We start from the raw sequence: 17,312 nt of genomic DNA, 5'->3' as shown, positions 1-17,312 counted from the left end.
CGACACTATTCAGACAAAAAGCAGACTTAAGAAGTCAGGATTTTTTTCTCAGCTTCTCCTTTGATTAGCTGTGCAACTCAAGCAAGTCTCATAACCTAAATTTTAGCTTCTGATTTCCAATCCTGGGAGTTAAATTATCTGCCCTTATCAATTCACTGGGTTGTGAATGGACACTAAATGGCCAAAAACTATCAATATGCAACAGCAAAGGCTAAGGAAGACACAGAATTTGGAGAGCTGAAAAAAACCTTTTGATCATATGCTCCTATAAAGCATTAAAAAGTACAACAGGTATATCCACACCGTGCTATTTTTAATAAATTTCATGGCACATGAAAAAACTGATACATCAATCAAGAATTATTTGCTGGATGTGTTATGGGCTCTAAAATGTTCAAGGAACTAAAACAGTTTTTTCTTTTTTTTTAAGATTTTATTTATTTATTTATTTATTTGACAGAGAGAAATCACAAGTAGATGAAGAGGCAGGCAGAAAGAGACAGAGGGAAGCAGGCTCCCCGCTGAGCAGAGAGCCCGATGCGGGACTCGATCCCAGCACCCTGAGATCGCGACCTGAGCTGAAGACAGTGGCTTAACCTACTGAGCCACCCAGGTGCCCCTAAAACAGTATTTTTTTTAAGATTTTATTTATTTATTTGCCAGAGAAAGAGAGCACAAGCAGGGAGAGCAGTAAGCAGAGGGAGAAGCAGGCTCCCTGCTGAGCAAGGAGCCCAACACTGGACTCCATCCCAGGACCCTGGGATTATGACCTGTGCCAAAGGCAGACGCATGACCAACTAAGTCACCCAGGCGTCCCTAGTGGTATTTTATTTAAAAATTGAGCAAAATACCTTTACAGAGTAGGCTCTCTTAACTGTGCTATATATTTCCTTGCATATAGTGACTGCTAGATTCAACTGACAACAACCTTTTAATAACCTGCAAATTGAATGATATGTCATGTGCAAATCTATATTCCATAATCTAACAAAGCTGTGAAGGAGAGGGTTCTGGATAGATGTAATGAAGCAATAGCATAATTCTAAATTTCTAACATAGCACCTGAAAATTTAATAAAAAACAAAAAGAAAAATAAATAAGCCCACATCCTTAGCAAAACAGGCAGAGAATGTCCAAATTTTAAATTGTCTACGAGTAGAAAAACAAACACCAAATCTCTGCAAAAGATCTCTCACCCTCCCAGGGGAAAAAAAAAAAAAGGGAAGAAGAAAAAGAAAAAGAGAAAAGCTAGCAGTGTACTTAAAGACTGATCATAAAACATTATCAGAAGAAGAAAGTTCATTCCACATGTGAAAAATACTAGAAAAGCATAATGGCAGATCACAGCACTGACTGCAAGAAAGGGAACTAAAAGTACATGTGAAAGGCAAGGGAAACAGTCTTAGAAAGGTAATACTCCAGGAGGAGAAATGGTTAAAATAAAGACCCTTTGGAAACTATGAAGTAAAAAAGAAGCAGGAAAGGACACAAATCTGCAGGAAAAAAAAACCATGAAAATCAAAATAGGTAAATAAGGGGCGCCTGCGTGGCTCAGTCGGTTAAGCATGTGCCTTCAGCTCAGATCATCCTGGGAATGAGCCGAAGTCGGGCTCACTGTTCAGTGGGGAGCCTGCTTCTCCCTCTCCCTCTGCCTGCTGCTCTGCCTCCGTGTGAGATATATCTCTCTGTTAAATAAATAATGTGTTTTTAAAATATTTTTTAAAAAATAAAAGGACACAACAGTCTTTATCAAGAGCATGAAGGTTATAAGATTTTACTCTACGTGCAAGCTAACAATTTAGCCTGCCTCAACTTCATGGAGGTGGGCAGAAGACACAAGCCTCCTGGGACAGACAAAGGACAGTTTATTTCTCATAGTGATATCAGTAGCTAGAGTATCATCATTCGTCAGTGGAGGAAAACACATTAAACCAAGTCAAATGACAACAAACTAGTAGAAAATGTATTTACCATGAATAACAGATACAGGTATATTCACTATAGTACACTAAAAATTTAAGGGGAAAAAAAAAGATCAAAAACTTGAAAGAAAAAAGGGCAAAAGACAATCCACACACCAAAAAAAATACTTTAAAATGGACTTTAAACATATAAAAATAGTCAACCTTACTCCCTCACTCGTAATAAAAGAAATGCCAAGTAAAATTAAGAGATGTTATTTTTCACCAAGCAAATCAGCACTCTGTTTTGGCAAATGTGTGGAGATCCAGATACACTTATAAATTTCTAATGGGAATGCAGATTGGTACAATCTTTTTTTTTTTTTATAAGATTTTATTTTATTTATTTGACAGAGAGCGATGACAAGTAGGCAGAGAGGCAGGCAGAGAGAGAGGAGGAAGCAGGCTCCACGCTGAGCAGAGAGCCCGATGCGGGGCTCGATCTCAAGACCCTGGTATCATGACCCAAGCCTAAGGCAGAGGCCCAACCCACTGAACCACCCAGGTGCCCCAGATTGGTACAATCTTTATAAATGCTATAAACTACACACAACATTTATCTTTTACACCTGCAATCATACACTTCTAGGAATTTACATTTAAGATATTCCTCTAATGATTAAAAAAAAAAAAAAAACCCACACAGGTTATTCATGCTAGTAAATGTATATAACTGGAAAAATTAGAAAAACCTGTATGTCAATATACAGAAAGTACTTGAATGAACTTACAATGAAGTGTTATGCAAAAGTTAAAAAGAATGAGAAATAAAGCTACAAACTGAAGGATTATGATTTTTAGGATAAAATATTAAATAGAAAAGCAAAATGAAGAGGAGTATCATAGTATGACAGTTTTTGTGTAAAAAAGAAAGAAATAATTAAAGAAGATAGAGTTCTCTAAGTATATAGTTTTATGCAATTCTGACTTTTGGAACCATTAATTTTTAACCATTAATGAAACAGATAAAATCAATGAGAGGAAAAAAACAATTTAAAATGGGATACAACAAAACAAGTGAACCAACCTACACTTCTAGTGAATAACATAATCACACTGAAAAGAGTGGGGAAGAAAAGAATTAATCTAAGTAACATTGGAAACAATATTTGATTACAATGAAAAACTAAAGACAAAAGAGCTCTAAAGAAATTATGAACTGTAGTTTCTTTTTTCAGAGGTATGAGTCAGTATTCCGAAATTATTTTCTGTTATTTTAGGATTGAGCAAGTAAGTAAATAGACTGTAACTAACAGAAGCCAGATTTCCCACTGTCAGAGAAAGAAGTTGCAAATATATGAATAGGAAAATACAGAATGAACACATGGCATTGGACTAGAACCAGAAGTATCAATATAAACTCTTCAGTTTTAGTATAAACAGACAGAAATTAGGAACAGATATACTTGTGTGCATGTATGTATATACATTTGCTTATTTCTTATCTCCATCCATTGAGGGGACCTTTACTGCAAAACTACTGAAATGGTTTGTCTGTACCAGTGATCTCCAGTTTCATTTCTCTCATTCTTTCTTAAACCCATCCCATTTTGGCTTTTCCCTTTACTACAATATTGAAACTGCTCTTTTCAAAGTCACCAATTATCTACACTTCACAAAATCCAAATCTTGGTCCTCATCTTATGTTCTTTTTTTTTTTTTCTTTTTTATTTTTTTATTTTTTATAAACATATATTTTTATCCCCAGGGGTAAAGGTCTGTGAATCACCAGGTTTACATACTTCACAGCACTCACCAAATCACATGCCCTCCCCAATGTCCATAATCCCAACCCCTTCTCCCAAACCCCCTCCCCCCGGCAACCCTCAGTTTGTTTTGTGAGATTAAGAGTCACTTATGGTTTGTCTCCCTCCCAATCCCATCTTGTTTCATTTATTCTTCTTCTACCCACTTAAGCCTCCATGTTGCATCACCACTTCGTCATATCAGGGAGATCATATGATAGTTGTCTTTCTCTGCTTGACTTATTTCGCTAAGCATGATACGCTCTAGTTCCATCCATGTTGTTGCAAATGGCAAGATTTCATTTCTTTTGATGGCTGCATAGTATTCCATTGTGTATATATACCACATCTTCTTGATCCATTCATCTGTTGATGGACATCTAGGTTCTTTCCATAGTTTGGCTATTGTGGACATTGCTGCTATAAACATTCGGGTGCATGTGCCCCTTTGGATCACTACATTTGTATCTTTAGGGTAAATACCCAATAGTGCAATTGCTGGGTCATAGGGCAGTTCTATTTTCAACATTTTGAGGAACCTCCATGCTGTTTTCCAGAGTGGCTGCACCAGCTTGCATTCCCACCAACAGTGTAGGAGGGTTCCCCTTTCTCCGCATCCTCGCCAGCATCTGTCATTTCCTGACTTGTTGATTTTAGCCATTCTGACTGGTGTGAAGTGATATCTCATTGTGGTTTTGATTTGTATTTCCCTGATGCCGAGTGATATGGAGCACTTTTTCATGTGTCTGTTCGCCATCTGGATGTCTTCTTTGCAGAAATGTCTGTTCATGTCCTCTGCCCATTTCTTGATTGGATTATTTGTTCTTTGGGTGTTGAGTTTGCTCAGTTCTTTATAGATTCTGGACACTAGTCCTTTATCTGATATGTCGTTTGCAAATATCTTCTCCCATTCTGTCAGTTGTCTTTTGATTTTGTTAACTGTTTCCTTTGCTGTGCAAAAGCTTTTGATCTTGATGAAATCCCAGTAGTTCATTTTTTCCCTTGCTTCCCTTGCCTTTTGCGTTGTTCCTAGGAAGATGTTGCTGCGGCAGAGGTCGAAGAGGTTGCTGCCCGTGTTCTCCTCAAGGATTTTGATGGATTCCTTTCGTACATTGAGGTCCTTCATCCATTTTGAGTCTATTTTTGTGTGTGGTGTAAGGAAGTGGTCCAATTTCATTTTTCTGCATGTGGCTGTCCAATTTTCCCAGCACCATTTATTGAAGAGGCTGTCTTTTTTCCATTGGACATTCTTTCCTGCTTTGTCGAAGATTAGTTGACCATAGATTTGAGGGTCTATTTCTGGGCTCTCTATTCTGTTCCATTGATCTATGTGTCTGTTTTTGTGCCAGTACCATGCTGTCTTGATGATGACAGCTTTGTAATAGAGCTTGAAGTCCGGAATTGTGATGCCACCAACGTTGGCTTTCTTTTTCAATATCCCTTTGGCTATTCGAGGTCTTTTCTGGTTCCATATAAATTTTAGCATTATTTGTTCCATTTCTTTGAAAAAGATGGATGGTACTTTGATAGGAATTGCATTAAATGTGTAGATTGCTTTAGGTAGCATAGACATTTTCACAATATTTATTCTTCCAATCCAGGAGCATGGAACATTTTTCCATTTCTTTGTGTCTTCCTCAATTTCTTTCATGAGTACTTTATAGTTTTCTGAGTATAGATTCTGTGTCTCTTTGGTTAGGTTTATTCCTAGGTATCTTATGGTTTTGGATGCAATTGTAAATGGGATTGACTCCTTAATATCTCTTTCTTCTGTCTTGCTGTTGGTGTAGAGAAATGCAACTGATTTCTGTGCATTGATTTTATATCCTGACACTTTACTGAATTCCTGTATAAGTTCTAGCAGTTTTGGAGTGGAGTCTTTTGGGTTTTCCACATATAGTATCATATCATCTGCGAAGAGTGATAATTTGACTTTTTTGCCGATTTGGATGCCTTTAATTTCCTTTTGTTGTCTGATTGCTGAGGCTAGGACCTCTAGTACGATGTTGAATAGCAGTGGTGATAATGGACATCCCTGCCGTGTTCCTGACCTTAGCGGAAAAGCTTTCAGTTTTTCTCCATTGAGAATGATATTTGCGGTGGGTTTTTCATAGATGGCTTTGATGATATTGAGGTATGTGCCCTCTATCCCTACACTTTGAAGAGTTTTGATCAGGAAGGGATGTTGTACTTTGTCAAATGCTTTTTCAGCATCTATTGAGAGTATCATATGGTTCTTGTTCTTTCTTTTATTGATGTGTTGTATCACATTGACTGATTTGCGGATGTTGAACCAACCTTGCAGCCCTGGAATAAATCCCACTTGGTCGTGGTGAATAATCTTTTTAATGTACTGTTGAATCCTATTGGCTAGTATTTTGTTGAGTATTTTCGCATCTGTGTTCATCAAGGATATCGGTCTATAGCTCTCTTTTTTAGTGGGATCCTTATCTGGTTTTGGGATCAAGGTGATGCTGGCCTCATAAAATGAGTTTGGAAGTTTTCCTTCCATTTCTATTTTTTGGAACAGTTTCAGGAGAATAGGAATTAGTTCTTCTTTAAATGTTTGATAGAATTCCCCCGGGAAGCCGTCTGGCCCTGGGCTTTTGTTTGTTTGGAGATTTTTAATGACTGTTTCAATCTCCTTACTGGTTATGGGTCTGTTCAGGCTTTCTATTTCTTCATGGTTCAGTTGTGGTAGTTTATATGTTTCTAGGAATGCATCCATTTCTTCCAGATTGTCAAATTTATTGCCATAGAGTTGCTCATAGTATGTTCTTATAATAGTTTGTATTTCTTTGGTGTTAGTTGTGATCTCTCCTCTTTCATTCATGATTTTATTTATTTGGGTCCTTTCTCTTTTCTTTTTGATAAGTCGGGCCAGGGGTTTATCAATTTTATTAATTCTTTCAAAGAACCAGCTCCTAGTTTCGTTGATTTGTTCTATTGTTTTTTTTGGTTTCTATTTCATTGATTTCTGCTCTGATCTTTATGATTTCTCTTCTCCTGCTGGGCTTAGGGTTTCTTTCTTGTTCTTTCTCCAGCTCCTTTAGGTATAGGGTTAGGTTGTGTACCTGAGACCTTTCTTGTTTCTTGAGAAAGGCTTGTACCGCTATATATTTTCCTCTCAGGACTGCCTTTGTTGTGTCCCACAGATTTTGAACCGTTGTATTTTCATTATCATTTGTTTCCATGATTTTTTTCAATTCTTCTTTAATTTCCCGGTTGACCCATTCATTCTTTAGAAGGATACTGTTTAGTCTCCATGTATTTGGGTTCTTTCCAAACTTCCTTTTGTGGTTGAGTTCTAGCTTTAGAGCATTGTGGTCTGAAAATATGCAGGGAATGATCCCAATCTTTTGATACCGGTTGAGTCCTGATTTAGGACCGAGGATGTGATCTATTCTGGAGAATGTTCCATGTGCACTAGAGAAGAATGTGTATTCTGTTGCTTTGGGATGAAATGCTCTGAATATATCTGTGATGTCCATCTGGTCCAGTGTGTCGTTTAAGGCCTTTATTTCCTTGCTGATCTTTTGCTTGGATGACCTGTCCATTTCAGTGAGGGGAGTGTTAAAGTCCCCTACTATTATTGTATTATTGTTGATGTGTTTCTTTGATTTTGTTATTAATTGGTTTATATAGTTGGCTGCTCCCACATTGGGGGCATAGATATTTAAAATTGTTAAATCTTCTTGTTGGACAGACCCTTTGAGTATGATATAGTGTCCTTCCTCATCTCTTATTATAGTCTTTGGCTTAAAATCTAATTGATTTGATATAAGGATTGCCACTCCTGATTTCTTCTGATGTCCACTAGCATGGTAAATTCTTTTCCACCCCCTCACTTTAAATCTGGAGGTGTTTTCGGGCTTAAAATGTGTTTCTTGGAGGCAACATATAGATGGGTTTTGTTTTTTTATCCATTCTGATACCCTGTGTCTTTTGACAGGGGCATTTAGCCCATTCACATTCAGGGTAAGTATTGAGAGATATGAATTTAGTGCCATTGTATTGCCTGTAAGGTGACTGTTACTGTATATGGTCTCTGTTCCTTTCTGATCTACCACTTGTAGGCTCTCTCTTTGCTTAGAGGACCCCTTTCAATATTTCCTGTAGAGCTGGTTTGGTATTTGCAAATTCTTTCAGTTGTTGTTTGTCCTGGAAGCTTTTAATCTCTCCTTCTATTTTCAATGATAGCCTAGCTGGATATAGTATTCTTGGCTGCATGTTTTTCTCGTTTAGTGCTCTGAAAATATCATGCCAGCTCTTTCTGGCCTGCCAGGTCTCTGTGGATAAGTCAGCTGCCAATCTAATATTTTTACCATTGTATGTTACAGACTTCTTTTCCCGGGCTGCTTTCAGGATTTTCTCTTTGTCATTGAGACTTGTAAATTTTACTATTAGGTGACGGGGTGTGGGCCTATTCTTATTGATTTTGAGGGGCGTTCTCTGAACCTCCTGAATTTTGATGCTCGTTCCCTTTGCCATATTGGGGAAATTCTCCCCAATAATTCTCTCCAGTATACCTTCTGCTCCCCTCTCATTTTCTTCTTCTTCTGGAATCCCAATTATTCTAATGTTGTTTCGTCTTATGGTGTCACTTATCTCTCGAATTCTCCCCTCGTGGTCCAGTAGCTGTTTGTCCCTCTTTTGCTCAGCTTCTTTATTCTCTGTCATTTGGTCTTCTATATCACTAATTCTTTCTTCTGCCTCATTTATCCTAGCAGTTAGAGCCTCCATTTTTGATTGCACCTCATTAATAGCTTTTTTTATTTCACCTTGGTTAGATTTTAGTTCTTTTATTTCTCCAGAAAGGGCTTTTATATCTCTCGAGAGGGTTTCTCTAATATCTTCCATGCCTTTTTCGAGCCCGGCTAGAACCTTGAGAATTGTCATTCTGAACTCTAGATCTGACATATTACCGATGTCTGTATTGATTAGGTCCCTAGCCTTCGGTACTGCCTCTTGTTCTTTTTTGTGTGTTGAATTTTTATGTCTTGTCATTTTGTCCAGATAAGTGTAAATGAAGGGGCAAGTAAAATACTAAAAGGGTGGCAACAACCCCAGGAAAATATGCTTTAACCAAATTAGAAGAGATCCAAAATCGTGAGTGGGGAGAAAGGGGATAAAAAGAGGTTCAAAAAGGAAGAAAGAAAAAAAAAACAAAAAGAAAAGAAAAAAAAAGAAAAGAAAAGAATTTTTAAAAAAAGAAAATACCTAAGAAAAATGTAAAAAAGAAAAAATATATATATTAGATAAACTAGTAAAAAATCGTTAAAAAAGAAAAAGGTAACAGTTAAAAAAAAATTTTTACCCGAAGGCGAGAAAAAAAAAAAAATGAAAAAGAAAAAATTAAATTAACTGCAAGACTAAAAAAAATCACAGGAAAAAAGCCATGAGTTCCGTGTTTGGCTTTCTCCTCCTCTGGAATTCTGCTGCTCTCCTTGGTATTGAAACCGCACTCCTTGGTAGGTGAACTTGGTCTCAGCTGGATTTCTTGTTGATCTTCTGGGGGAGGGGCCTGGTGTAGTGATTCTCAAGTGTCTTTGCCCCAGGCGGAATTACACCGCCCTTACCCGGGGCCGGGGTGAGTAATCCGCTTGGGTTTGCTTTCAGGAGCTTTTGTTACCTGAGCGCTTTCCGTAGAGTTCCGGGGGACGGGAATACAAATGGCGGCCTCCTGGTCTCCGGCCCGGAGGAGCCGAGAGCCCAGGGCCCCACTCCTCAGTGCGCCCTCAGAGAACAGCGCCCAGTTACTCCCGTCTGCCTGACCTCCGGCCGCGCTCCGAGCTCACCGAGCCTGCGACCGGTTCAAGGTAACACGGATCTGCGAGCTTACTGTCGGCTCTGTCTCTGTAGCCGGCTTTCCCGTTCCAATACCCGCAAGCTCTGCGACACTCAGACACCCCCGATCCTTCTGTGACCCTGCGGGACCTGAAGCCACGCTGACCCCGCGTGGGCTTCGCCCCGGTTTAGCCTCTGGAGCGATGTCCCTCAGCGGAACAGACTTTTAAAAGTCCTGATTTTGTGCACGGTTGCTCCGCTGCTTGCCGGGAGCCGGCCCCTCCCCCCGGGGTCTATCTTCCCGTCGCTTTGGGTTCACTTCTCCGCCGGTCCTACCTTTCAGAAAGTGGTTGTTTTTCTGTTTCCAGAATTGCTGTTCTTCTTCTCTTCGATCTGCCGATGGATTTTCAGGTGTTTGCAATCTTTAGATAAGCTATCTAGCTGATCTCCGGCTAGCTGAAGCAGTCTCAGCTTGCTACTTCTCCGCCATCTTGACTCCTCCCTCCCTCATCTTATGTTCTAATACTGCTTTAACCTAACTGATCTCTTGTTCTTCCCTGAAATTCTTTCCTCCTCTATTTGACTTCTAGAATAACACATTCTTTTGGTTTTCCTTTTTTCTTGGTGTTCTTTACAATTTCCTCCTCATTTTCCTGACTTCTTAATGTTGGGCTTTGTCCTAGGACTCTTCTCTTTCTTATTTTAACTAACACCTTTGGTAATGCCATCTAACAGCATGGCTTTAAATACCAACTAATATTCAAGTTTATATTTTTACTACAGACCTCTCCCAGGAATTCTCTAGAGCTAGAGATTCAAGTACAAACTTGTTATCTCCACCTAGATATCCAATAAGAATCTAAAAACCAAACTCCTGATTTTCACTTCCAAATCTGATACTCCTGCGTTCTTCTCCATTTTAGTTAAAAATAATACCATCCTAAAGCATAACAACAATAATAATAACACCATCCTTCCAGTTGTTCAGGCCAAAAATCTTGAAATCATCCTTGAATTCTTTCCCTCACACACTACACCACATTTATCAGCAAGTCCTTTAGGCTCAATTTTCAATATACACATTCATAAATTCCTATTTCTGAATTTGCCTACCACCTAAAATTATTTGTAATCCCAAAGTTCAAGATCCCCAAATCCCAAAATCCCCAAATCCCAAAAATCCCCAAATCCCACACTGTGCTTTCCAGGCCAATTGCAGATATGCACATGTGCAGAGCAATAAAGGAGTCCTTTGATACACATCACATGTTCCCATCAAAAAGGTTATGGTTGCCTTTTTGTTTCAGTTCCTATGCTGTAAGCTGTCCATTTTGCAGTCTATTTAGTTCTACACTGCCTGCATTTCTTGTGCTTTTAATTAATGATTTTGCTATCTAAAATGGCTAAACATAAGGCTCAAGCATTTTCTAGTATTATGATCAAGAAGGCTATAATGCTGATGATTCACAGACCTGTACCCCTGAAGCAAATAATACATATGTTAATTTTTTAAAAAGAAGACTATAACGTGCTTTAATAGAGAAAATATGTGGGGCACCTGGGTGGCTCAGAGGGTTAAGCCTCTGCCTTTGGCTCAGGTCATGGTCACAGGGTTCTGGGATTGAGCCCTGCATCAGGCTCGCTGCTCAGCAGGGAGCCTTCTACTCTCTCTCTCTCCATCTGCCTCTCTGCCTACTTGTGATCTCTCTCTCTCTCTGTGTCAAGTGAATGAATGGAATCTTTAAAAAAAAAAAAAAAAGAAAAGAAAATATGTGTCATATAGCTTTCTTTAGTCGAATTTTAACACTGCTGGCTTTGAGTTCAGTGTTAATGAATCAACAACATATATTAAAGAATATGTCTTTAAAGAGATACACACATAAAACAGGATGATAAATTGGATCAGTCATCAAAAATTCTGTGACCTGGGGGGCCTGGGTGGCTCAGTCAGTTAAGCGTCTGCCTTCGGCTCAGGTCATGATACCCCAGTCCTTGGATGGAGCCCCAAATGGGACTCCCTGCTCAGTGGGGAGTCTGCTTCTCCCTTTGCCCCTCACCCTACTCGTGCTCTCCATCTCAAATAAATAAATAAAATCTTAAAAAAAAAAAAAATGTTGTGACCTTGCTTATAGGAACATAACCCCTTATGTTATACCCAGTAGGAGCAATGATTCAGTACTCAGCTAACACTAAGTCAGTGTTCAGAGTAATTTCACAGAACATCACAATTGTAAATAACAAGAATCGACTGTATATCCAGAAACTGACCACTTCTCACCACCTCTGTTACTACCACCCCAGGTGCAGGCAAGCATGAGCCTTTGACTGGATTATGTCAATAGCCTGGAAGTAATCTCCTTACTTCCATCCTCCCTACACCCCTCCTAGTCTCAACAAGGCTGCCAGAATTATCCTATTAAAATGTAAATGAGTTCATATCACTCTTCTGCTCAAAACCCACCATGGCTTCCCATTTTATGACAGAGTAAAAGCCAAAGTGTTTTCAAAGAATGACCAAAATCCTACAAAATCTGGGCCTCACTTGCTTCTCACCATCACTCTCCCTCTCTGATTTCATCCCATATCTCTGTCTTTATCAGTCCCCCAGTTGAGCCACACAAGTATTTGTACCACTGCTCAAATAAGCCAGACATGATCCCATCTCAATGAGTTTCCTTTGGACAATTCCCTCCACCTGTACTACTCTTCCCTTCCTCACTTCCTTCCTCACTTCCTTCACTCTTCACTTATTATGTCTCTTTCTCCATGAAGCCCGACCTGATCATCCTCCCAACAACCTATCCACCAACCATGTTTCATTTTTCTCCATGGTACTTATCACCATCTAATAAATAATACATTTCACTTATGTGTATTAATTAGCTATCTTCTCTAAAATGTAAGCCTCAGAGAGGAAGGAATTTTTGTATGGTTTGTTATCTACAATATTCCTAGTTCAAATAACAGTGCCTGGCACATTGAAAGAAAATATATAAATTGATATAGTTCTTACTATTAAAAAATAAATTTAAGCTTAAATAAAAATTTTTACAAAGTTAAAAGTTATAGAAAGGTTACAATTTTACCTTCTGCATCTGTTTATATCATCTTTCTAGTAATCAAGTCCAAAACTAATATTGTTAAGGAGCTCACCTATAAAATATAGAGGAAAATCAGCCAAAAGGATATCATTTTTCTTAATCTCTTTGTATGTGAAACTTAGCTTTGTTTATTCAATAAAACTATGAAAAATAGGAACAAATCAAATTATTGTGCTTTACTTTTATTTTAATTTTAGGAAGTTATCTGCAGAAAATAAATGAATCATGTAGCATATCCCATCCCACGTAATATTTCAGCATCTAATGAGAATATTATACCTGTCACTTCAATTTCTGCAACTTTAACCCAATGCAAATTAGATTAACAATGAAGAATGTCATTAGTCTTTATGACCTTGTAAACTTCCTATTGTATTAAGCTCCATGCAGTGAAAAGCATTCATGCCATAAGTTAGCTGCTGATATATCATATATTAATAAGTAGGTCCAAAAAAAAAAGAGAACCTCTCACTTTCAAGCCACATCAATAGAAGTGATGATCAACAAACACAGCTTGAACTGAGCTTTGGTCTTTAGCAAGTTCTGTATCCAAAATGGATTTCTTTCCTTAGGTTGAACTGAGAAATAAATATGAATTTCAGAATATTTGTCTAGAGGACCTCCATATATCATGCATATAAGATTCTAATTTTTGGAAGTCTCCAAGATTTAGAGATTATTGAACAGGAAGGCCAGCTGCCATTCTTGTTGGACTAAAAATGAGAAAATCAACTGAAGAAGCTTTAAAAAGTTTTACTCATTTTTTTAAATTTGGATGTTTAAACATAAATTTAACCATCTGTCTCAAATCTGGACTCATTTCAAACTGGTTTTCATAATTAAAGTACTCTAAAGAGACAACTCAATGGATCTAATCAATTTTAATTGGCTATAAAATACCACAGAACTATTCATAATGCATGAAGAAGCAATTTAAGAAAATCTACTTCCCAATTACAGAAAAATTTACTTTTGAATGAGACTTGTAGCTAGCTCCCCACAGTTCTAGCAGTAGGTATCCTCTTACTCTGTCTGCATAGGATAAGTGAGGGCTGTAAATAATCAGGGAGTTTACAAATCTCTTAGCACTCTGTTTTGTTTCCCATAAAGAAAGAAAATTTGAAGGAGAGTTTGTTTCCCTACTCTTGTTATAAAAGTGGGTGAAGAGAGCTCCTTTTAAATTTTGCTAGACTGACTGTTATGGGCATGTGTAATGTGGAATAGCTCATCCTATCTTCTTTTTTCTGAATACGATGTATGATAAAGCAAAAGCATTCAGACTTCTACTCATATATGAGAAACCCTCACAAATGTTATTGTGGGTATTTTGAGGCTTGGTAAATATAAAACCCTAGCATAATGCTAGCCACACAGAATCAATTAAATAGGCTATATAAGAATACATAACCATAAGAGTTATTTTGAACATCTTTTCTGTTAGTTCAGTACATCTTCAAGTAAACTATAAAACTGCAAAGCAAAACTGTATTTAAATTCACTGAATTCAATACCATAAGGTTCAATATGGTATTGCTTACCTTTTATAAAATTACCATACATTACATTTATCCTTAAAAATATTTTTAACTATGGAAAAAAAACGCTACGTGCCATATGAACTAAGGGACTGCATGTAGGTATACAAGTAAAGGCTATGTGTATTTTTTATAACACAAACAAGTGGAAGATTATAGTGAAATAAAAAAATCTGATAATGAATAAACTCATACAACTCTTAGAAAAAATGAAGAAAAATGATGAAATCCACTAAGATTGTAAACTTATGTTAAAATGTTAAGTAGATACCTTTTAAGAAAAAAACCCAAATCATAATTATTCAGGCATAATACACAATGCCTGAAATGAAAACTATGTTGCATGGGATTAAAGGCAGATTAGGCATTGTAGAAAGGAAGATTAGTAAATTTATAAACATAGCCATAGAAACTAATCAAAATGAAACAGAAAGAGGGATGCGTGGGTGGCTCCACTGGTTTAAAGTCTGACTCTTGATTTTGACTCACATCATGATCTCAGGGTCCTGGGATGGAGCTCTGCCTCTGGCTCTGCGCTGTGCAGGGAGTCTGTTTGAGATTCTATTTCCACTCCCCACCCCTCCACCCGGTTTTCCGTTGCCCCTCCCCCTAAACTCTGCACTCGCACTCTTTCTCTCTCTCTTCTTTTAAAATAAATAAATGTTAGAGAGAGAGAGAAAAAGAAAGAAAGAAAGAGGAAAAAAAGACAGGGAAAAATAATGAAGAGTATCAATAGGCTTTAAAAAACTACAAGCAACCTAGTATATGTGTAACAGGAGTCTCTAACAGAGTTAGAGAACAGAGATGGGGAGACAGAAAATATACATGAAGAAACAGTGGATAAAAGTTTTCCAAATTTGATGAAAACTATAAATTCTCAGATACAAGTGGCTCAAAAACCACAAAGAGAGGGAAAAAAAACTACAGCAATATACATCATGAACAAATTGCTTAAAGATCTGAAAAGGAAATAAAATGCCAAAATAGATTTCTATAACCAACAAAGATATATTTCAAAAACAAAGGTGAAATGAAACTTTATCAAGCATGCAAAAACCGAAAGAATTTATTACTGTAGATTTACATTACAAGAAGTATTAAAATAAGTCTTTCAGACATAAATAAAATGATACCAGAGGGAATACAGAATGCTAGAAAAGATAGCTACATAGACAAATATATGAGCTGTTCTGTTGTAATTTTTTTAAAAGACTGACTAAATAAATACAAAAATATTAACAAGGTAGGGTGGACTTTACGACATATGCAAAAGTAATATATATTACAACAACAGCAAATAGACCAGAAGGCTATACCATTGTAAGAGTCCCATGTTAAAAACAAAACATTATAACACCTGAAGGTATACTGTTAAAGATAACATAACAAAATAAAAAGTTATAGGTAATAAGACAACAAAAGGGATAAAATGGTACCTTAAGAAAATATTTCAATTCATCCAAAAGAAGGCAGATAAAATGAAAAGGAGAATAAAGAATAAGTGGAACAAAGAGAAAACAAACTGCAAGATGACAGATTTAAACCTAAAATTACCAAAAGTCGTATTAAATATAGTCTCATCATCCCCATTAAAATGTAGAAATTAACAAGACAAAAAAGCACAACCTTACTATACGGTGCTTATAAAGCATGTAACTCAAAAATAAAGACTGAAACAGAATAAAGAATGAAAAAAAGATATAACATGTAAACACTAATCAAAGTAATGTATAATCGTGGCTATACTAATATCAGGTAGAATAGATAACACAGCAAAGAATACTACCAGGGATAATAAAGATCATTTCATAATGATAAAGGGGTCAATTCATCAAGGGATATAATAATCATAACTGCTTATTTACCTAGTAACAGATTTTCAAAACACATAAAGCAAAAAATTGACAACTACAACAAGAAATAGACTAATTCACAATTACAGTGGGAGATTTCATTTGCCCTCTCTCAATCATTAATATAACAAATAGACAGAAAATCAGTAAGAACATAAAAATATCAAAAAATACAATTAGCCTACTGTACAAGCTGACAGTATAGACCACTCTAACCAACAGCAGCAGAATACACATTCTTATCAAGTAGTTATGAAGCATTTATCAAAACAGACCATACTGTGGGCCAGATAACATATATACACAAATTTAAAGAAATGAAGTCATAAAAAAAATCCTCAGATCAAAATGGAATTAAATTAAAAATAAAATATTTAAACATCTCTAGAAAAATGCCAAATGTTTAGAAAACTAATCAAAACACTTTTAAATAACCTATCGAGCAAAGAAAAAAAAGAAAAGGGAAATTAGAAAGTATTTTTAATCGAATGAAATGAAAATTCTGGAATGTTGCTTAAACAGTATTTAGGGAAATTAGAGCACAAAATGCCTGTAGAAAAAAGGCAGCTCTCAAATCAATGATCTTAACTTCTACATTAAGAATATTAAAAGAAAAGTTTTTTTTAAGTTTTTGTTTTTTGGTTTTTTTTTTGACAGACGGAGATCACAAGTAGGCAGAGAAGCAGGCAGAGAGAGAGGAGGAAGCAGGCTCCCTGCTGAGCAGAGAGCCCGACAGGGCTCCATCCCAGGACCCTGGGATCATGACCTGAGCTGAAGGCAGAGGCTTTAACCCACTGAGCCACCCAGGTGCCCCATTAAAAAATTTTTTAAATGGTGCAAACTAAGCCTAAAACAAGCAGAAGGAAATAAATAAATAAATATTAGAGCATGAGTCAATTAAACAGAAAGCAGAAAAACAGGGGAAAAAAAAAAAACCAATAAAGCCGAAAGCTAATCTTTGAGAAAATAAAATTGATAAACCTCTAGCCAGAATGTTTAGGAATACCAGTATCATAAAACACCAGTATCAAGACATAAAATACCAGTATCAAGAATGGGAAACATAAAATATCAGTGTCAAGAATGGGAAAGAAGTCACCACAGATTCTACAAATTAAAAAGGTCAATAAGGAAATATGAACAATTTGATAGCAATAAATCCAACAACTTAAGTGAAATGGACATTTCTTTGACGATACAACCTATTAAAACTCAAAAAGAAACAGATAAACTAAAGAGTCTACATTACTCCAAAAAAAATTGGTAGTTTAAAAATCTTTGCCAAAAAGTAAAAAACAAAAACAAGCAGACCCAGATGGCTTCACAAGTG

General features: G+C 36.8%; 1 protein-coding gene across 6 annotated transcripts in view; it reads right to left on the bottom strand.

Annotated features, from left to right (window-relative positions):
• Window positions 1-17,312, bottom strand: part of FER (FER tyrosine kinase) — a 483,097-nt gene that overhangs the window by 375,669 nt on the left and 90,116 nt on the right. For 2 of the 6 annotated variants that reach the window (XM_059175621.1, XM_059175620.1), the window contains one exon: window positions 12,580-12,646. The exons of the other annotated variants lie outside the window; for them this stretch is intronic. In XM_059175621.1, coding sequence (XP_059031604.1) covers window positions 12,606-12,646 — 41 coding nt within the window. In that variant the 3' untranslated portion in view covers window positions 12,580-12,605. The remainder of the gene's footprint in view (window positions 1-12,579; window positions 12,647-17,312) is intronic. 6 annotated transcript variants of the gene reach the window in all.

This window comes from Mustela lutreola, chromosome 5 (genome assembly GCF_030435805.1).
Source record: "Mustela lutreola isolate mMusLut2 chromosome 5, mMusLut2.pri, whole genome shotgun sequence".
Taxonomy (NCBI): Eukaryota; Metazoa; Chordata; class Mammalia; order Carnivora; family Mustelidae; genus Mustela; species Mustela lutreola.
Note: the sequence above shows the minus strand (reverse complement) of the source record. Positions and strands in the feature narration are given on the sequence as shown.